The sequence below is a fragment of the Terrapene carolina genome, unplaced genomic scaffold (assembly GCF_002925995.2).
Source record: "Terrapene carolina triunguis isolate 2854851 unplaced genomic scaffold, T_m_triunguis-2.0 Scaffold130, whole genome shotgun sequence".
In the NCBI taxonomy this organism is placed as follows: Eukaryota; Metazoa; Chordata; order Testudines; family Emydidae; genus Terrapene; species Terrapene triunguis.
The window spans coordinates 33,009,910-33,031,310 of NW_020664481.1; the positions used below are offsets into that span (position 1 = coordinate 33,009,910).

Below are 21,401 nucleotides of genomic sequence, written 5' to 3' on the forward strand. Positions count from 1 at the left end.
GAATTTCTCCTCTTTGCTACAACCCCCAGCCCCAGCGCTCTGTCCTATCCCGTTGGCTTTATGCTGGGCATGTAGCAGCCTAGTGACTTTGGGGCCAGCAGCGCCAGGAGAGGCGTCTGTCTGGACAGTTTCTGTTCCGTGTGTGGGTTACACCCACACGGCCTCCCAGACCCCCTGGGGTCCTTTAGCTGAGCGAGTTAGCAGGGGGCAGCGGCCGGAAGCCACGGGCGCTGAGACAACTGGACGGGTGGCTAGGGTGACCAGATGTCCCAATTTTATAGGAGCAGTCCCGATTTTTGGGTATTTTTCTTATATAGGCTCCTATTACCCCGCACCCCGTCCCGGTTTTTCACATTTGCTGTCTGGTCACCCTACGGGCGGCTAAGTGTCTGCCCTGCTCCCCTTCACGGGAGCAGCGGCCAGGCTCCAGCACCCTGCCCACTGGGGCCTGGGAATGGGCTGGATCTGAACCCACTGCCCGGGGCCGGTTCCGTGCCCCCGCCCGCTACCCCCAGCTTAGCTTTCCCTCAGAGTAAGAGTCGCGCGCCGCTGTGCCCTCTCCCAATTAGCTCGCTTGCCTGAGACAATCGGCCGGGCCTGGACCAATCCCTTGGCCGGGCGCTGTCTCGTTAAATCCCGCCCGGCAGCTGCGGTCGTAGGGGGTGGGGCTTGCTGACGGCAGGGAGGAGAGTGACGCGGGAGCGCTTGGGGCCGAGAGTTCGCGGCAGTGAGCGCGGGCGCGGGCGCGAGCCGGGTCCTAAGGTCGCGCGGGCGAGAGTGTACTTGCCCGGGCGGCCGCGTGAGGTGTGTGGCGCGCGCTGCGCCGCGCCGGGCAGCCCCGCGTTCCATCGCGGGCGGGGCGGCCGCTCTCCCCCCAGCAGCAGCAAGGAGCATGTCCTCGAGTAGGGCCAAGAAAGTGAAGATGGCCACCAAGTCCTGCCCGGAGTGCGACCAGCAGGTGAGACCTCCGCTGGGCAAGGGGCACCGAGCCTGCCCCCTTCAGCCCCACCGTAAGGGAGAAGCCCGCGCAGTGCTGCTTTCCTTACCCCAAAGCTCTGCAGCATCCTGCACATGTCTCTCAGGCTGGGGGTTGGTAGGGGAAAGGAGTTTCACCTTTGCAATCCTGCTCGCCTCCATTATTTAATAAAACGCCCTTCAGAACAGATGCGTTTATAACTGCAGCACTTTAGGGTTTGCAAGGTTGTTTTGGGAAGGGGCATGCCATTACTTTGCTATTTATCTGGAGGGTTGTGCTCTGGGAGCTGAGAAAAGTGGCTCTGAGGAGAGCTGGGGGAAAGAGTGAGGTTGGGGAACAGGGATTTTTAAAATAACCCAGAACTCTTTTTTTGCACTTTGCATCCACTTACAAAATGGGATTCTGTTTTTCTGATGAGCTGCAAGTCACTCAGCATGAAAAAGTTAGTAACACAGTGCAGCTTAGGTGGTGGGAAAAGGGATTCTGATACCACAAGAACCTGGTTCACCTTTCTTAACTAAAGTCTTATTTATTCAGTAATTGCTTCTAATCTCATAATTCATCATCATTCATTAATCCCATTGAAAGTCTGTTTTGCCCTCTCCTTGCATGGCAGAGGCATGTTCAATGTACTTATCCTGACTGACCTCTTACCTAGTTGGACTGGGTTCAGAAGGTCACAGCCTTTTTCCACACGCTGCTTCCACTCGCCTTAAGACTGGTCACTTTGTGTGATGTGTTCCACAACAAGGACTTCCTTACTGAACACAATGTTTTTAAATGCTCTCTGTTGCTTCTGTCCACTCTCCAGTTCTTGATAGCTAGAGTAGTTATCTCTTAACTTTCTGAGTTACAACGTTGACTAGATATTGAACCTTTGCAAGGTTAATTCAGGAAGTTTCTCTGTGGCCCAGATGCATTCAGTTGTGAAAAAGATGAGCTAGCTTCCTGAGTTTAAAATAAAGTCACTTCTAAACGGTGCTTAATTCTGAGCCAGTGTTTAAGTGCAATATGGCCGTTGCCTTTCTAGTCTTTATGTGGAATCCCATCTGAATGTTTTGAAATATTTATTAGCATTATAGAGTTGTATTATGCAGAAGGCTTTTGTGAAGAATATAGAATTATTTATACTTAAGATATTAGTAACTTTTAAACAATTTATTAACTGTAAAAATACAACTTTGCCCTTGGATGATTAATACTGTACTCTCAAATGTGTAATACTGATTCAGTAGCTTTCTCTCCCTTTGCTGCAGTTTATCAGCTTGAGATCTTAATCAAAAGGACTTCTAGTGTAGCGTGACTCAAATCTGTAGGGAGTTTTGTGAGCTACTGCTCCACAGGTTGATCAACTGTTACTGGTGTATTGCCCCGTGGATGAACTGTATTGCAGCAGCATTAAAAATTACATAGCAAAAATGATAAAATTGGATTCTTACCATTTTATTTCGAACTAACTTGTCCTTATTTATGCTATTTACCATTTACATAGCACTAATTTTGAACAATGAAAATGACTAGTCAGTTTCACTCTTTCCTAATATACTGGGACAATGGTACAGCTCTACAAGAGAATGTTTAAATTAGAAACATTATTAGAAAATATTATTTTATTTCATATTAGATCCTATACAATTCTAACAAATTTATTTTTTAGGCCTGTATTATCAGACAGTGTCCTATTTTTATTTATGAAAATAACTGTCAAACAATTTAAAATTTTTCTTTTAACTGTTGATTTGCTTATTCTTGACTGGCTTCTACTTTCAATAGACTTATATTAGCTTAAAGGCATTTCTGTTCATCCTCAACTTGTTTGGAAAGCTAGGCTTTTTGGGATATGCTTTCATATTTATATCTTGACTTTAGTAAAGCTTTTGATACTGTCTCTCATGACCGTCTCATAAACAAACTAGGGAAATGCAGCCTAGATGGAGCTACTATAAGGTGGGTGCAAAACTGGTTGGAAAACAGTTCCCAGAGAATAGTTATCAGTGGGTCACAGTCATGCTGGAAGGGCATAACGAGTGGAGTCCCACAGGGATCAGTTCTGGGTCTGGTTCTGTTCAATATCTTTATCAATGATTTAGATAATGGCATAGAGAGCATAGTTACAAAGTTTGTGGACGATACCAAGATGGGAGGGGCTGTAAGTACTTTGGAGGATAGAATTAAAATTCAAAATGATCTGGACAAACTGGAGAAATGGTCTGAAGTAAATAGGATGAAATTCAATAAGGACAAATGCAAAGTACTCCATTTAGGAAGGAACAATCAGTTGCACACACATAAAATGGGAAATGACTGCCTAGGAAGGGGTGCTGTGGAACGGGATCTGGGGGCCATAGTGGACCACAAGCCAAATATGAGTCAACAGTGTAACACTGTTGCAAAAAAAGAGATCGTTCTGGGATGTATTAGCAGAAGTTTTGTAAGCAAGAAACGAGAAGTAATTCTTCTGCTCTACTCCATGCTGATTAGGCCTCAACTAAAGTATTGTGTCCAGTTCTGGGTGCCACATTTCAGGAAAGATGTGGACAAATTAGAGAAAGTCCAGAGACGAGCAACACAAATGATTAAAGGTTTAGAAAACATGACCTATGAAGGAAGATTGAAAAAATTGGGCTTGTTTAGTCTGGAGAAGAGAAGACTGAGATAATAAGTTTTCAGGTCCCTTCCAGTCCTATGATTCTATGAGTCATGAGAGGCGATATCGCCTCTCAACTGAAATACTTCTCTGATGGATTATATCTACTAAAGGACAACCTATGCTAAATGCTCAATTACTGAGGGACAATCTACACTGATTCCTATATTTGCTTTCTACAGCCAACTCTATGTAACTTTTCATGAGTGATATACCTGAATATTTGGAGTCTAATATCTAAACTCTATCGTTAAATGTATTCACCTAAATTTGGGTTACTGCTGATTATATACTGTATTTATTTTCTGATTTTTAAACCAGATTTTGTACTAATTTAAGCACTACACCCAGATGTACAGACACCGTTTCCTTAACCTGTGTATTATGTAATTTTAACATTAGCTTTAATAAAAAAAAATTTAATATGAGCATTGCTTGCAAATGCTGACATGTTCAACTTGTCATTAAATTTTGTTTCTGGAAGAAGCAAGTAACATGCTCAGTTCTCATCCTGGGTGATAAAAGAAGAAATTAAAATGAATAAAGGTATTTCAGTGTAGGACCTTCTTGCAATCTAATATTGTTGGGGGCTTATGATGCTATAAGAGCAAGTAAGTAATTTGTTTTGTTTTTAAAAAGGTGCTGCTAATCTAATTTCATTCTGCTCTTTCAGCCTAAAGTAAATGGTATGCATGTGTCTGAATAGAATTTCCGTGCTAGGCCCTTCCTGCTGCTAGCATGGAATTACATGCATATGTAATTCTGTCCCAGCCCAAAGGCTGCTAGTGTGGCCTGATTGTTTCTCAATGCTCCGGAACCCTTGTGCCAAATCTTGGCACACAGTAGAAGAAACTAAATTCTTGCCTTAGCACTAATGGAACCCACAGCTTTATATGTAAGTGGCTAGGTTATATATTTCCCAGAATAGTCACCCACGGCTATCTGTCAGTCCTTCCATAGAGGAAGTTCTCATGTTGGGGTGTTGGTGGGCAGTCAGGCTGTGCTGCTAGTTCTCAACTACTCTCAGAACAGGGGTCTTGAGGAACATTCCCAGAATTCTGTGCTGCCAGTAATGTGTGTGTGGAACTTTCATGGAAATAGTTAAATTCAAACTCTTGAGGCGCTTTAGTATATTGACTGCATACACCTTAAGTGTAAGAGCTCACTTAGAACCACTCACCATATGTGGTGTTAAAACAAAGTAAAACCCACATAGTTGAGTAAATCAGGGAGCCCAAGGCAAATGGTGTTAATAGGATGAAACAAAGAACAGATTACTTTTTAATAGTTGTTGTGCAAATGAATTAAATGAAAATTTGGCATAGAATAGTAGGTAGGGTATGGTCCTGCAAAATCTGACTATTATTGTGGGATAGATTCACTATGTATTATTAGTAAGCATTCACAGCATTTTAACCCGTATTTCGCACTTTTCTTTCAAAGATGTTGGAGCCCAGCATTTCTCTGAAAAGCAACTATGTAAAAATTCAACCTGTACTTATATTCAAAATCGCCTAGTATCATTTTCCCTTTAAGCTCTCCTCCCCCCACCCCCCAAAAAAATAGTCTTTTAGGCAGAGACTAAGTCTGAAAAGGTGAATGTCAGAGAGATTGGAGTGATCAAAAGCAGAGTAGAATGGAAATCTTGTGCTGCCTTAACTATAACTTCAGATATCAATCATTCAGCTATATCTAAAAAGAAATATATTATTTTGATTCTTTGTCTGACAACTGTGCTGCAATACCATCAGCTTATTAAATGCAAACACAGTCTCTGGTAGGTTAGTCAAATTTTGGGGTGGGCCAAACCTTGTGTACAAAAAGTCTTACCATTAAAGTTATATCATCAGTCTAAAAATCACACTTGCTCTGAATTTTTTTGCCTATTTCTCTTAATTGTGACACTTAAGATTACTATAATTGAACAATTGCATACAATTTAAAAAATAATTTCTATATTTGGCAGCATTTTCAATATGGTCAGTATATCTCTTGTGTAATCAGTTTCCTTCTGTTTGTGTGGGTCTTTTATGCAATAATTTGGGAGAGACATTCTTGTAAAAATGTTTGGAAATTTACAAAAATTGGCAGAGGTATTGGTGGTAGAAGCAGCAACTGAAACTACTTAACTCTTTTGAAATTGTTTAGGTTTCAAGTTGTCCATTTTACCACTCTTTGGAAGAATAACAGAAACAATAGAAAAAAATTCAAATTTTCAATAGCCATCTGATTCTGCCGTCTCAAAACTTGGTTACATGTGCAAAACAACAATTATAGCCGTGTATATCATAATATCAAAGACTTGGTGAAAGCAAGTTTTGAAAATTATTTTTTGGGTTGGTGAAATAGTATAGGCTCAGTTGTCTCTAGAAGGATGGTATTCTTGAACACTTTGAATTTACATTTTTTAAAATTTCATATGGGGTTTCTCCTGCTCAAAGTGTGAGGTATAAACAGAAGTGCTCAATTGCTAAGTCAAAATTACATGAGGATGATGATGCCCAAGAGTACAGCAAAGGAAACCAACTCCCGCTTGGCCTCCAACGATCTTAGACTTTTATTGTTTAAAAATAGTATTTATGTAGGCTCTATAAAAAGATCAAATCTTGTGCTCCCTGTACTGGTTCTGCAGCATTTGCAGCTATTCAAAGATATATGTTCCCATTTGATGTGGCACATGAACAACTAAGCAAAACAAGGACTTGCTGAATTTCACTTTTAAGTTTTAATAGAACTACCTTACAGTTGTCTGGATGAGATCAGATGTTGCACAATGGAAAAGGATTAAAATTTGTATGAAAATTTATTTGTAAACTTCTGGGACAATTTTACAGAGAATGCACCTTTCTAAAACAGTGTGTGCGGGGGAGGGTTACATTTAAAAAAAAAAAAAAAAAAAAGATGATGACGAAAAGGAAAGTACCTGCTAGGATTGTGTTCCTTTCAAAGAATAAAAAACTTAAATAATTGTCAGGTTTACTCAGAAAAAGATGTGAGTTGAACGTAAAAATAATGCAAGCCATTCATTCATTCTGAGGTATTCTTCAGTTCCACACTTTTAATATAAAAACATAACCAACTGCGTTTTGAATGAGCTGCATTGCTTATTAGTTAAGTGAACAGTTTGTAGAATTGCACTGCATGCTTCACGTTTGGTTATGAAAAAATGCTTTTCTTAAATGTGATGTCCTTATAAACTTGTGAAGCGAAGCACAGAAAATGTAGCAGTGCTACAGAAAGCAATAACACAGTTTGTGTGGTCTGTATAGCAGTGGAACTCTTCTTTGTATGTACCAGTTTGGTTATGGCATTTGTTCTTCTGTTAGAAGCACACTGAAATTGGTTTCCTGTGTATCTGGTAAAGTGTAAACAGTAACCTTGTGTTATACTTTCATTATTGCATGGTCTTAGTAAGCAGCAGCAAACCTGAAGAGATTTGTCTCAATGTTTTTGACATGGTCAGGACTTCTTTTTTTTTCTTCTGCGCAGTATCCTGCGTTAACACTGTTTTGTTTGAATGTTAATTTCCTCCAAATCTTTTTTTAGTTTCCTCCGTGTTTTTTAGTTCTTTACCTAACTTTGTCTTGATACAGACATAATCATAGCAGCACAATGCATTCCTGATTGACTTCTAAAGCCATGATTTGCAAAATGTTTAATGTAGATGATGAGTTTTGGTAACTTTTTCTGTTCTTTTTTAATTGTTGAAGGAAATAATTTTTGTTTCCTTTTTTAATAAGGAAGGAATACACTTCTGTCCTTGTAGCTGTAAGCATTCTAGAACTTTCCCATATCATTCTAAATTCTTCCATATTGTATAGGGTTACCATACGTCCGGATTATCCCGGACACGTCCGGATTTTTGGGTTTTAAATAGCTGTCTGGGAGAACTTTTATAAAAATCTAAAAAGGTCCGGGATTTCCCTCCCAAAGCTGACAGAGCGGCCAAGCCGGATTGAGCCGCTCGCATCGGGGCCTCCAGCAGCCAGAGCCCCTCCCCCGTCCCCCGCAGCCTCAGCATGCCGCGCCGGCAGCGCTCGGGAGGGGGCTGTGCACTCCGCGGGGGAGTGCAGCAGCATGTCTGGCTCCACGCGGAGCCCAACACGCTGGTCTGAGCGGCACGATAAGAGGGCTGGGGGGTTGGAGAAGGGGCAGGGGGTCCCGGGGGGCAGTCAGGGGACAGGGAGATGGGGGGGGGGGGGAGGGGGGGGGGCTACCCCCCCCCCCCCATGGAGTGTCCTCTTTTTTTGAAAGTTCAAATATGGTAACCCTAATATTGCAAGTATTCAGCCAGATGGGGTAGTGCTGGGTTTCCTTTAGAATTTACCAACCTGCTTTTAGTTGGCATCACTCAACAATATTCCCTTCTCTCTAAGGGTCTGGAGGGACTGAGTTTGGATGCAGAGCACTAATACAAAACAGCTATGACAGCCTGAAGTGTGCTTCCATTATGTACCCTGCACCTTTCACATTTTTAAACTTATTGCTAGTAAATATCTGGGCTGAAGGATGAATTGGATGAGGATTCTTGGAGCTTAGTTCCACTGCAATCGTGTTTATAACGCCTAAACTTATTATGAAACGGGTGGATAAAAATCAACAATTTTTTTATTTAAATTTGATTTTTTTGATAAAATGCTTTTTGAGGGGAAAAAAAACTATCTAAAATAGTTTTAATTAAGATACATTATAGCTCAAAGATATCTCATCATGAAATAGGGATTATAAATTCTAATTCTATAGTATGAGACAATATATTCATGTAATGCTTAAGAAACATTTTGTAAATGAGTTCCAATAGTTCATGGATTAGGGACCCAATTTTATGGGGCTTCAGGGGCTTTTGTATAGATTATTTAGGTTACTCTTTCTGTCTACCCAATGGGACTCAGTGCTCAGTCTAGAACAGTGGTTCCCAAACTTTAACAACTTGTGAACCCCTTTCACTAAAATGTCAAGTCTTGCGAACCCCCTCCTAAAAATGAATATTTCCAGGGATTTTCTCGTTTACCTGAGTATAAATTATAAAAGCAGTGATCTTGGAAATACAAAATTTGTTTTTATGACATGCTTATTACACACTATTTATTATTAAGTATCCCTGGCCTCTGTTTGCCAGAAGCTGGGAATGAGTGAAAGGGGTTGGATCACTTGATGATTACCTGTTCTGTTCATTTCCTCTGGGGCACCTGGCACTGGCCACTGTTGGAAGACAGGATACTGGGCTAGATGGACCCTTGGTCTGACCCAATAGGGCCATTCTTATGTTCTTATTTATCATTACAGTATTTTTATTACATTATGAAAATGGCAACACTCTTCCAAGATCTCACTTTCATAGCTTCTATCACTTTGAATAAGCCTATTATAAGACAAGGCTCCTATGTTTCATCAAGGAGTATCAGATGTGAAACAGCATGAAGGTATTTAAGAAGCCAACTCAGAGTTCCTCCTACACAAGCATTCAGGTCTTGAGCAGTCCAGACAAACGACGCACACGTTACAACAAAGCTTAAACTTGTTCGTCATAATAATTTTAAAAACAATACTAGCTACCAATTTAATTTTAAAAGCAGCAAAAAATATCCACCTCCCTTTCTATTTCTTATAAGGAGTCTTGAAGTTTAAATCTCCTCAGTGTGATAGATATGCTTGCTTTGATCCTCTTAGCTCTTGGAAGTCCAGGTGCTCTGGGCTGCTGACCCCGTGCTGCCCAGGATCCCTAGGGACAGCTCTGTCCGCCATTAGGGAATTTTTTCCCGAGAACCCCTGTAACATTTTGTGAACCCCCAGGGGTTCTCGAACCCCAGTTTGGGAACCACTGGTCTAGAAGATACCAAGAAAGATGCTTAGTTTTACAGTTCTCAAACTATGGATTTGTGTCTCCAGAGATAACATGCTTGTTAACAGAAAAAATGTTTTGAAATAAATAATATATAGAGGTGAGAAATAACAGACCTCAACCCTATTGTATCCCTACAAATTTGTGTACACAGAGTCAATCCCTTACCTCTCTCTAAAAGTGCGAAGTTTCAAAAAGTTCAATGAATAGAAGATTGTTGGGGGCGGAATAGATCTGGAGAAGGAGAAGAAGTCTAGAGATAAATGTGAGAAGGGAGGGACAGGCAGTAGAAACAAAAGTGAAACTGTTTGAGCAGCATATTCCAGAAGTCTTGAGGTCTTTCTGAGTGTAGCCTTCATATGATTTGAGATCTCCGATACCATTCTCTCACTAGAAGGGAAAACCTATAATGGTTTTACAGCAGGCCGTAAAAGAGACCCAGTTTGGGAATAAGAACCATTCAAGAAATATATATTTGATGATGATGTTTTAGAAAATCACACCGGTGAACTGGTGGAAGTCACTTTAGCATTTGGATTCAGAGACTGTTGAAGTGATAATCTCACTTTAAACAGCAGTAGCTTCTTCTGCCGGTGTAGAAAGAATATTTTCTTCCTTTGGACTAATTCATTCCAAATTGAGAAATCGTTTGGGACCGGAAAAAGCAGGAAACTTGTTTTTCTTTTCCAGATTATGAACAAACAGGAAAATGAAGGTTTCAGAGGTCTGAGTTTGCTGCAGAAGCCAATATTTTAAGTTCCTCATGTTGACTTGGCTGACAATCGATTTTTTTTTTAATTTCATTTAACTATTTTAGTTAAAAACAATTTTAACAAAAACGAATCTGATTTAAAAAAAACTTGAATGTTTAACAAAATCAAAAATTCATATGCTTGTTTTGTTAAAATATTATGTTTGCTGTTGAAGAAAAAATCCAGAATACATAACAATTGAAAAGTCTGTCTGGTATGTTCTCCTCCTAATACAGCATTGCAAGAAAATCCTCCAAATATTAATGATTAACCTGTTGAATTGGAGATAGTTCACCTCCCAATGACTTCATAAATATCTGCTTCAGTTACCTTTGGTAAATGAAATAACCAAACAATCATTCATTTTCTGATATTGCTGTAAAACTAATCTGAAAAGTTTTCAAAGTAAATCACTTTAAAAATGTATAATGTGTACATTTTAAAAATGAAACCTACATCTATCTCTTAGTTGTGAAGAATATGTATTAAGGTTATAAACAACCAACAAGAATGCACTTTTATGTAGAAATCCATGATTAAATCGAATCTTCCTAAATAGTGATTTAAATCAAATCCACCCTGTTATGAAACTTTATGAGCTGCACAATAACGTGGAATATTGTTTGGGGTATAAACAAAATGTGAAGAATATCTTGGAGGTCACATGTGCCTTGTATTTGGGATTTTTTTCTTAACAGAGGAACTCTTGTGATATTTCAAAATCTTATTTTCCCCACTTTCTTTCAGGTTCCTGTTGCATGCAAATCGTGCCCTTGTGGCTACATATTTATTAGTCGAAAGCTCTTGCATGCCAAACGTGCTGAGAAATCACCACCCACTGCAGGTAAATCTTACTGAGGGGCTTTTCCCTTTCATATTTCTGCTTTGGGGGGGGGGGGGGGGGAAATGAAGAGCATGTGAGGCCTCCTGTGTTATAAACTTGGACTTTTGTCAGTTCTTCTTTCCTTTACACTGGGGCAAGGCAGACTTTGAATGTAAGTTAATCTTTCACGAACTGTGAAAGACAAAAGGTGGTGTTTTTGCAGCCTTACTTGGGTGGTAGTGACATTTTATTCATTGTTTATCTTTTAGCTGCTTACTTATTCACCATGCAAATATAATTCCCTACAGAAAGCTTTCTGTTAATCCTACTTAGAAGATAAATGTCTAGAGAAGCCAGATTTCATAGCACTTGGTGACTGAAACTTGTTTTATTCAAAAATAAATTCCTATTTTCCTTCTTCTTTTTTTTTTTTTTTTTTTTAATGAGCTGCATTGAATTTATTAACTCAATCCTGAAACAGCAGAATGTCATTTAACGCTTTATAACAAATGGTATTTTGGAAGAACTTAAAATAAAAGCTACTTAAGATGTTCTTTTTAAAGTATGCAGTAAAATAAAAAAATGTATTTTCTGAAATTCAAGGCTTTCTGCTGATGTATATGCAAAGGAATCAGTTGGATGCTTTCTAGCATGATTCACGTTCTCCCTTGTGTTCTTTATTAATGGTTTGCCTACCACTAATAGGACCTTAGTCAGAACAAATCCCCTTCAGGAAAGATCCCAAAATAATCTGATTTAGAATTGTAGAAGTTCTTCACGTACAAGATTTACAGGATCAGAATAATTAATTTAATCTGAAGAGAAAATGTTCCAGTTGTCAACTTTAGGAAAATATAAAGTGGTGATGTCAGACATGTTGATTGTTGCAAGCTGGAGGCAGTGGGCGAATGACTGTGGAACTTGTTTTGGAAGGTGTGATTGGTGTTTTTTCTGTTCTTTAGCTAATGGTTGATAAATGAAACTAGTTACCAACCCAGTTAGATGCATTAAAGGCTTTATTATGATTATGCAAGGCTCTTGTGTAATTCCAGTGTGAAAGTGAATACATCTGGCTCTCCTGTCTAATATATTCACGAGCTATATCCTGCCATCTAGCTGTGGCATATGTCCAGTCTACAGTAAATTGGGAGGTGGGACAAAAGGAAAGTAGTAGAATGAGGACCAACAGATAAATACCAAAAACTTTCAGGTGCAAAATTTGGAAGCTTTTTCCCAAAACTAGCATGTGAAAAGTGTGAAGGCAGCTTGACTAAGGCTGTGAACACACTATAGCTTAAGTCGGTATAAGTTCTGTCACTAAGAGGTGTGAATAAGCCACCCCCCTGAGTGATGTAAGTTACACTGACCTAAGCACTGGTGTGCACAAGGCTATGTCGATGGGAGAGCTTCTCCCGCCAACGTAGTTACCACTACCACCACCACAGAGGCTGGAGTAATTAAATTGACAGGAGAGCTCTCTCCCATCCACTTAAAGCGTCTGCACTAGCAGCGTCGCTGTAAGCTCTGAAGTGTAGCCACAGCCTGTCTCTTTACAGTCCCGAACACAATGGGACCTGATGGTAGTTGGAGCCTCTAGGTGCTGCTGTAGTAAATACTTGAATGTACAGTTGAATTGGTGTCTTATGCTGAATTGTATAATATTAGAATGGTTTCAGGAGTGATGGCAAAACAAAAAATGAAGATTTAGTGTTTGCCTCTTTATCCATTTCTTAATAGTATTTGGGAACACCTGGAATGAGAGCAGTGACTTTCAGCACATCAGAAGTGATACATCAGGAACATTTGAAAACTGATCCGGGCAGTTAGTTTCACTGACTTAAGAACTAAGCATTTCCTATGCACTGTGTTGCTAATAGATGCTCTTTATTTGTTGCAAAATGCTACATAAATGTCATCATGATTCAGACTTGATCTTTGTGATCAAAAAATGGGGTATGTCTGTGCCTTTGCCTGAAACAATTTGCTCAGCTCAGCTCAGAGGATGTTGTGCAGATGCAGTCGAGTGTTGTGAACTGCTTGAGAGGTGACTACTGTGCAGGAACTAATCATTCTTGTTAAGAGATCTAAGGAAAGAGGTGGAGTGGGGAAAGAGCTGAGACTGAGTAACTACAAAGATATGAAAGCAACCCTAAAATGTTCTTTATTCATTTATACAGAAAACAAGAGTGAGGCCAAAAGGAGACGAACAGAGAGAGTTAAGCGAGAGAAGATAAATTCTGCAGTAAATAAAGACTTAGAAAACAGAAAAAGGTCCAGATCTAACAGCCATTCAGATCATAGCAGACGGGGACGAGGAAGACCTAAGAGTGCCTCAGCCAAAAAGCATGAGGAAGAAAGAGGTATGAGAATTAGAAAACCTATTTGGGGAAAGTTATTTTTGTTTTTGGGGTTTTTTTTAATGGTGTACTGTCATTAACCCAAAGCTTTTGTCGCTCAGAGGTATGAAAAAAACACACCCTGAATGACAAAAGTTTTAACGACTAAAAGCTCTGGTGTGGACAGTGCTTCAGCAGCGGGAGACACTCTCCTGGTTACGAAGCTACCGCCCCTCTCTCGGGGTGGTTTTATTTTGTCTCGCAGCAACAAATAGTGGCTACACTGCCCACCTTACAACAGTGCTGTGTAGACATAGCCTTAGTTCAGTAGTGGAGTCTCTGTGACTTGAAATCTTTAAATCACGATTTGAGGACTTGAGTAACTCAATTGAGGCTGGGGGTCTATTACAGGAGTGGGTGGGTGAGGTTCTGTGGCCTGCTGCAATGTGCAGGAGGTCAAACTAGATGATCATGATGGTCCCTTGTGACCTTAAAGTCTATGAGAAGGAAGAAAAAATGTTTCATGCTGTAGTGACTGTTAGTTTTCCTATCAAGACCAACACTTGGGTAATGTTATGTATGGGAAGGCTAACTCATTTCCTTCAGAGAAGCAAGAACTGTTGCAAACATCTGCTTCTGATAAGATCCAGTGGTCCTTCATAGGCTTCTAGGCATAAGCAGATTGTCTGCAGGGATCAGAGAGGATTTCCTTCTTCCTACTGTCTCCATAATGAACCTTTACACAGCTGACCACATTGATTCATTTTTCTCTGAAGCAGCCAGTGTAAGTCACTGCTAGAAGTAGGATACTGGGTTATGTCAGAGATTCACACACTCCTTAATACTGAGAGTGTGTGTTGAACATCTCACAGCTAGTTCTCTTCAGATGCTCTTGGTTCACATGGTACTTCAGACAAGATAAGGGTGCTCCAAATGAGGGTGCCAAAGGAATTGGTGTTAACAATTTTATAGTATTTCTTGAGTTTGAGGAAAACACATGCCAACTCCTTATACGCTGCAGTGACAAACTAGGCTGCTCTGCTTAATTGTCAAAGAAAATAATGAATACAGTCAGGATTGCTAAGGAGCAATTGGACAAAATTGGACAGAAATAGCAAGAGCTTCTTGACAAACTATTATGACCTGTCTTATATCATACTTCTGGTAGTAGTAATAATAGAGGGTGGGGGTTTTCAAAAGTGGTCACTTGGGAGTAAAAGTCCTGTTGTCTTTTAATGAATTTAATGTTCCTAAGTAACTTATGCAACTTTTAAAAACCCACTCTCAATTTATCTTGTGTTGGATCTGTCCTGGTCTCCGTGCTTAACAACACTGTAAGGCATCAAATAGGCACATCTCTAAGTAGTTCCCAGCCCTTTACTGTGCAGCTTTGTGGCTGTGCCTCTTGGAACCAGGGCCGGCTTTAGGCCGATTCAGCCGATTCCGCTGAATCGGGCCCCGCACCTAAGAGGGCCCCCCAGCTGTCCACCCTGCCCCCAGCTCACTTCCCCCTCCTCCCTTCCCCTGAACGCTCCGCCCCCTGCTCCTCCCCCTACCCTGCTTCCCGCGAATCAGATGTTCGCGGGAAGTCTGAAAACAAGCAGGGGCAGGCGGCAGCAGGTAAACTGGGGCGGGGGGGGGGCGCGAGGAGGGATCCGGGGAGGTGCGGCCCAGTCCGGCTCCGGTTGAGCACTCCCGGCCCCGGCGGCTCTGGCTCTGGCTCGGGCCCCGGGGCGCCGGCCCCGGTTCGGCCGAGCGCGCTGGTCCGGCCCCACGGCTCCGGCCCTGCAGCTCTGGCCGAGCACCCCCGGCCCGAGCGGCTCCGGGCCGGGTCGGCTTGGGCCACGGGGCGCCAGCCCCAGTTCCGGCCGAGCGCGTCGCCCTGACCCCGCGGTTCCGGCCCGGCGCCGGCCGAGCACCCCCGGCCCCGGCCTGAGCGGTTCCGGCCCGGCTCGGCACTGGCCCCAGTTCCAGCCGAGCACGCCGGCCTGGCCCCGCGGCCCCGGCACTGGCCCAAGTGGCTCCGGGCCGGGTCGGCTCGGGCCACAGGGCGCCGGCCCTGGTTCCGGCTGAGCCCACTGGCCCGGCCCCAGCTCCGGCCGAGCACCTCCGGCTCGGCTCGGGCCCCGGGGTGCCGGCCCTGGCCCTGGCCGAGCGCGCCGGCCGAGCACCCCCGGCCCCAGCGGCTCCGGCCCAGACCCAAGCCCCGCAACCCCGGCCCGATTCCTGGGGGCGGGGCTTGCCAGGAATCGGGCCCCGCTCTTGCTAAAGCTGGCCCTGCTTGGAACTGCTGGTACCAAGAGCCTGTTGGCATTTCATTTACCTTTTATTTTTAGAGGATTTCAATTGGGCCATAAAAACTTCATCCTGAAGCGTGGCGTACAAATATGAGGATTTGGGGAAGAAATATGTAAGGGAAAATTTGCTCTTTTAGAACATCCAGAACTTTCATTTTAAATTACTTGAGTGTAAAAAGCACTTTTGGAAGCTTACCATGCTGGTCTGTTTTTCTGTGCTTTTGTAACTTCAAAACCTTATATCCGAGTTTCTGGGGGGGGGGAATGGATATTAGTCCATATTATGCAATAGGCCCTCTTAGGTTTTTTCAAACTTAAATATTTTGTCTTCATTGTAAAAACAAAAGAACTGCTTTTTCATAGTGATTTCACTGGTGGGTTGCGTGTTGTTTTTTTATTTTTTTTATTTTTTTATTCCTCATCCAAAACTCACTGGAATTTTGGTTCTAGAAATGGTTCTTGTGTTTGAAGAGAACACATTGCTAGACCCTGCAAAGGGTGTGTGTTGCTGTTTCATTGATATGTATTTCTTCAGCATTTAAAAAATCTTTTCTGATTGCTGCTGAGGTGGTGTTCTAGGCCCTACACAGTTTTGACCCTTCACTATAAGATAACTATTAGCTAGGATAGAGTTCTCTTTATTTTGGTGTGCTGAAATATTGCTGTGTGTAATTTTCTATTTTGGCAGCAAAAGATTTCTTCTCGTTTCTGGTGTTTTACAAAAATAGTTGTGCGTGCCTGTAGAGAAGTCTCAAGTGTAAATACTAGAGAACTGAGTCAGACTGTCTTCAGATGAGGAAGGTTTTAATAGGATATTAAATTGTTTTTCTAAATCAGAGGCTATGCATAGCATGTAGGAAAAGGTCAACCAGCTATAAAATGTGCAATAGTTATTGCTGAGAAGGATGAAACTGCAGTAAGAATGGGTATAACTTACAAGTTCTGCATTGATGATTGATTCTGCTTCATAGTAGGATCTTCTAGAAATGTTTTTCAATAAGTTCTTCAAAACTATTTCCGTGGGAACAGCTATTCATTTGAAAACATCTTAGAAAATATGTTTGCTTGGTTAAGACAGTTAAATGACAGTAATTTTGTGAAATTAATTTTTTAATCATTTGAATTCCAAGTGACTGTTTGTGGTGAAAAGGGAGTACTTCAAATACATTTTATTTTGTTTCACAGTGGTAGCCATGTTAGTCTGTATCAGCAAAAAGAACGAGGAGTACTTGTGGCGCCTTAGAGACTAACAGATTTATTTGGGCATAAGCTTTCGTGGGCTAAAATCCACTTCATCAGATGCATGGAGTGGAAAATACAGTAGGAAGACACCACACACACACACACACACAACATGAAAAGATGGGGGTTGCCTTACCAACTCTAATGAGACAAATCAATTAAAGTGGGCTATTATCAGCAGTAGGGAAGATCACTTTTGTAGTGGTAATCAGGATGGCCCATTTCGAACAGTTGACAAGAAAGTGTGAGTAACAGTAGGGGGAAAAATTAGCATGGGGAAATAGTTTTTAGTTTGTGTAATGACCCATGGAAAAGAAGCCCTTGAGGAATTCCACCAGGATTTCAACTATTTCCATCCCACCATCAACCTCAGCCTGGACCAGTCCACACAAGAGATCCACTTCCTGGACACTACAGTGCAAATAAGCGATGGTCACATAAACACCACCCTGTACCGGAAACCTACTGACGGCTCTACTTACCTACATGCCTCCAGCTTTCATCCAGACCACATCACACGATCCATTGTCTATAGCCAACCTCTAAGATACAACCGCATTTGCTTCAATCCCTCAGACAGAGAAAACACCTACAGGATCTCTATCAAGCGTTCTTAAAACTACAATATCCACCTGCTGAAGTGAAGAAACAGATTGACAGAGCCAGAAGAGTACCCAGAAGTCACCTACTACAGGACAAGCCCAACAAAGAAAGTAACAGAACGCCACTAGTCATCACCTTCAGCCTACAACTAAAACCTCTCCAGCGCATCATCAAGGATCTACAACCTATCCTGAAGGACGATCCCTCACTCTCACAGACCTTGGGAGACAGGCCAGTCCTCGCTTACAGCCAGCCCCCCAAGCAAATACTCACCAGCAACCACACAACAAAACCACTAGCCCAGGAACCTATCCTTGCAAAAAACACAGTTGCCAACTGTGTCCACATATCTATTCAAGGGACACCATCATAGGATCTAATCACATCAGCCACACCATCAGGGGCTCGTTCACATGCACATCTACCAATGTGATATATGCCATTATGTGCCAGCAATGCCCCTCTACCATGTACGTTGGCCAAACCGGACAGTCTCTACACAAAAGAATAAATAGACACAAATCAGACATCAAGAATAATAACCTTCAAAAACCAGTCGGAGAACACTTCAACCTCCCTGGACACTCAATTACAGACCTAAAAGTGGCAATTCTTCAACAAAAAACTTCAAAACCAGATTCCAACGAGAAACTACAGAACTGGAATTAATTTGCAAACTGGACACCATCAAATTAGGCCTGAATAAAGACTGGGAGTGGACAGGTCATTACACAAACTTAAAAACTATTTCCCCATGCTAATTTCCCCCCCTTTTGTTACTCACATCTTCTTGTCAACTGTTTGAAATGGGCCAAGTTGATTACAGCTACAAAAGTGATCTTCCCTCCTGCTGATAATAGCCCACTTTAATTGATTTGTCTCATTAGAGTTGGTAAGGCAACCCCCATCTTTGTGTGTGTGTGTGTGTGTGTGTGTGTGTGTGTGTGTGTGTGTGTATAAAATATACAGTCTTCCTACTGTATTTTCCACTCCATGCATCTGATGAAGTGGGTTTTAGACCACAAAAGCTTATGCCCAAATAAATTTATTAGTTTCTAAGATGCCACAAGTACTCCTCGTTCATTTTATTTTGTGTATTTTGAATACATCGAATCTCCTGCCATGCTTAGCAAAAAGGAGTTGGAAGAAACTCAGAAACGCTTCTCTGAAGATGTTGACAATTTTGGATGTCTGACCTTGTTTGGGTTAGAGTAGTGTGAAACGGGAAAAAATGGTTGCAAGCCAGAAATCTGAGAAGTATTTCATACAGAATAATTAGCCCTTACAATGCTTTCTTCTGGAACAGTGTACAGAAATGCTTGGGGTGTCCCTGTGATCTGTTCTTTTATAAATGGGGGGAGCGAGGAACTAAGGCAGGGAGAGATACAGTGGCTCCCCCAAAGCCACACGGAGGGAAGAGCTGTTGGTATAGCTCTGGATCTTAGCTCCTGACAGATGGTACTGCCTCTCACCTCACCAGGGATCCAGCTGAAGTGACTTGTATTCCCAAGATTGAATGTGTTTCGAATTCTAGTACTTAACTAAAACAACCTTCTCATAGCTTTGCATTACAACATCTGTGCTGGCTTTTGATATTCCAAGTACCTCACTAAGCAAACTGCTGTGTAGTGAACCGTGGGAAGCATAGTTGTGTAGGTGCTTTGAGGTTGCTAAATAGCTTTCAACAGACTTTAATGTTCAGCCATTGAGTGAGGAGAAAAGACCAGAAAGGCCAAGTCTTTAATCCTGGTGTTTAAGGATTTGCCCACTCTGTCATTTCAACATGAATTTAAATCAGAAAATGGTCCCAGACTGAAATCTAAAAACTGATTGTGTCTGGACGCCATTATATACTTACAGGGACACTGGTAGGTTAAAATAAGCCAAACTTTAAGCCTATGTGGTGGTGATCCCCCTTAGCTGTGAGCCCCATTCCCAGTCCTCTGGAAATACCCACGTGAGGGAGCTCTTTGAGTGGGTGAAGTTAGGGGATCTCTGTGGATTCCCTCATGGAGTGCTGGACTACCCATGTATGCTCTCCTTTCTGCAATGCATGTTAGCCTCTGCTCAGCCTCACTTAGCCCTTTCTGGCTAGTTGACAAAAAGAAGCTGATGAAAGAGCTTCTGTAATGCTGGGCAATTATCAGGGAGGAGCTCTAGGGGTAGATTGGGTGGGTGGGGTGCTAATTAAAAGAGGTGGCTATGACAGAGCTCTCATTTTATGGACCTTATGTGTGCCACAGGAGAGCCTTGCAGGGTTGGAGTGCTGCAGCAGGTGAGCTCCCTGATGGAAGCTCTTGCACTGAAGTGACCCATCTGCAGCCCCCTCCACTCTCAGTTGGCTTGTCTGGGTGAAGCAGGCTCCCTGGGGTATTAACATGTCCCATGTCAGGAAAAGGCTGGTGTTCCTGAAGTACTGGAAGTCTGAAACTCCTAATGTGCCCAGTGATCCTGGACAATTTACTTAACCTTTCAGCATCTCACTCTCCTACCTATACTACAGGGAAAGGACCATCCTGCTTCTTACTGGTGTTGAAACCTTCGTTTTGTAATACATTGTTTGTCCTGTCATGAAAGGTGCTATTTAAATGTAACATGTAGAGAGTTGTCTTTCCCCTGGAGGAAGATGCATTAGGCAGCATTAACTACTCTCTCATTTGTGTGTTTTGGAATCATTCATATGATGTTGGGCTGAGTCATCTTTTCTTGTCACTGAAGACTAGGCATTTGTGTCATATTTTCAGACTGTTGATTCAGTGACTTCTTTTCCCTGACGGGAGCTGCTTGTCTTTAATACCACTTTTCAATACTATGTTGTCCCATATTATAATAATTTAATATCTGTGTAACTTGTATACGAACTTCTGATACAGAAGCTGGAGAAAAGCTTTTGTTTCATAGTGTCTTTTCTTCTTCTTCTACAGAGAAACAAGAAAAAGAAGTTGACATGTATGCTAACCTTTCAGATGAAAAGGCTTTCGTGTTTTCAGTGGCCTTGGCGGAAATAAACAGAAAAATTATCAATCAAAGACTTATTCTCTAACTCATCAGCACAATCTGACTTAATTGTATGCAGTATGGCTAGCATATTTCCAAGGTGTCATGGACTCCCGGGAGGCATATTGTCTTCATCAACCAGGACCATAGCTTTTCCCTGTTAAAACTGTGCTGCTGTTTTGGAGCTCACAGACTTTTGTGTATCTACACATCAGCAAGAAGCAACATTTTTAGTTCTTTATGCCTTGGAGACTAATGCTTGATGAATGCACAGAGAGAATGCACCATTTCCAGAGCACTTCGTTAGATTTGCTGCCCAGAAATGCAATATTTTAAATACTTTCCGAAAGAATGATTTTCTTTTTTAAACTAAATATATTTCAGATTTTTCAACTATATTACAGTTTACATATGTATAGTTCATCTTAACCTTTTAATAAATTGATATTCTGATATTTTATTGAATTGGAAATTAAGTACATTTGTAACAGGACTTATTTAAGGTGTCGTGATGTTATTTTCCTTTTAATTTAAGAATTGTTACTCATTTTGAAGATGGTTCTGGACAGTTACTTTGATCAGTAGTTCTGGTTGTTCATTTTATGGGGTTAAGCATGGAAGCAAAGCGGTTCCTTTCTCAGGATCACCTTGCGTGGTGACTCCATATGAACTCTCCTTAGTACAGAGACAGGGACATGGGCCGGGAGTTGCTCTCAGCCCCCTCGTACCGCAAGCAGGTGGAGGGTCTATGTGGCTCCCACAACTGCCCAGTCTTCCCAGCCAGGCTCCACCAGCTGCTGGCCTGATCAGGGGTTGAGGCTTCCGGGGGGGAAGAGGAAGGGAAGTGGGCAGGGTCTGCCGTGGGGGAAAGGTAGCCAGGCCTGTC

General features: G+C 41.9%; 1 protein-coding gene across 1 annotated transcript; it reads left to right on the plus strand.

Moving 5' to 3' along the window:
* The first annotated feature begins 718 nt into the window (after positions 1 to 718).
* CUNH16orf87 (chromosome unknown C16orf87 homolog) lies at positions 719 to 21,171 on the plus strand. The gene is made up of 4 exons (XM_024199739.3): positions 719 to 958; positions 10,965 to 11,061; positions 13,218 to 13,400; positions 20,443 to 21,171. The coding sequence occupies exons 1-4, from the start codon at positions 893 to 895 to the stop codon at positions 20,559 to 20,561; spliced, it is 465 nt and encodes a 154-aa protein (XP_024055507.1). The 5' UTR covers positions 719 to 892; the 3' UTR covers positions 20,562 to 21,171.
* The last annotated feature ends 230 nt before the right edge of the window (positions 21,172 to 21,401 follow it).

Coding starts and splice junctions, on each gene's coding strand:
- CUNH16orf87 (XM_024199739.3), top strand. CDS start 893: ATGTCCTCGAGTAGGGCCAAGAAAGTGAAGATGGCCACCAAGTCCTGC. Junction 11,062..13,217: donor GAAATCACCACCCACTGCAG/GTAAATCTTACT, acceptor TCATTTATACAG/AAAACAAGAGTGAGGCCAAA. Junction 13,401..20,442: donor AAAGCATGAGGAAGAAAGAG/GTATGAGAATTA, acceptor CTTCTTCTACAG/AGAAACAAGAAAAAGAAGTT.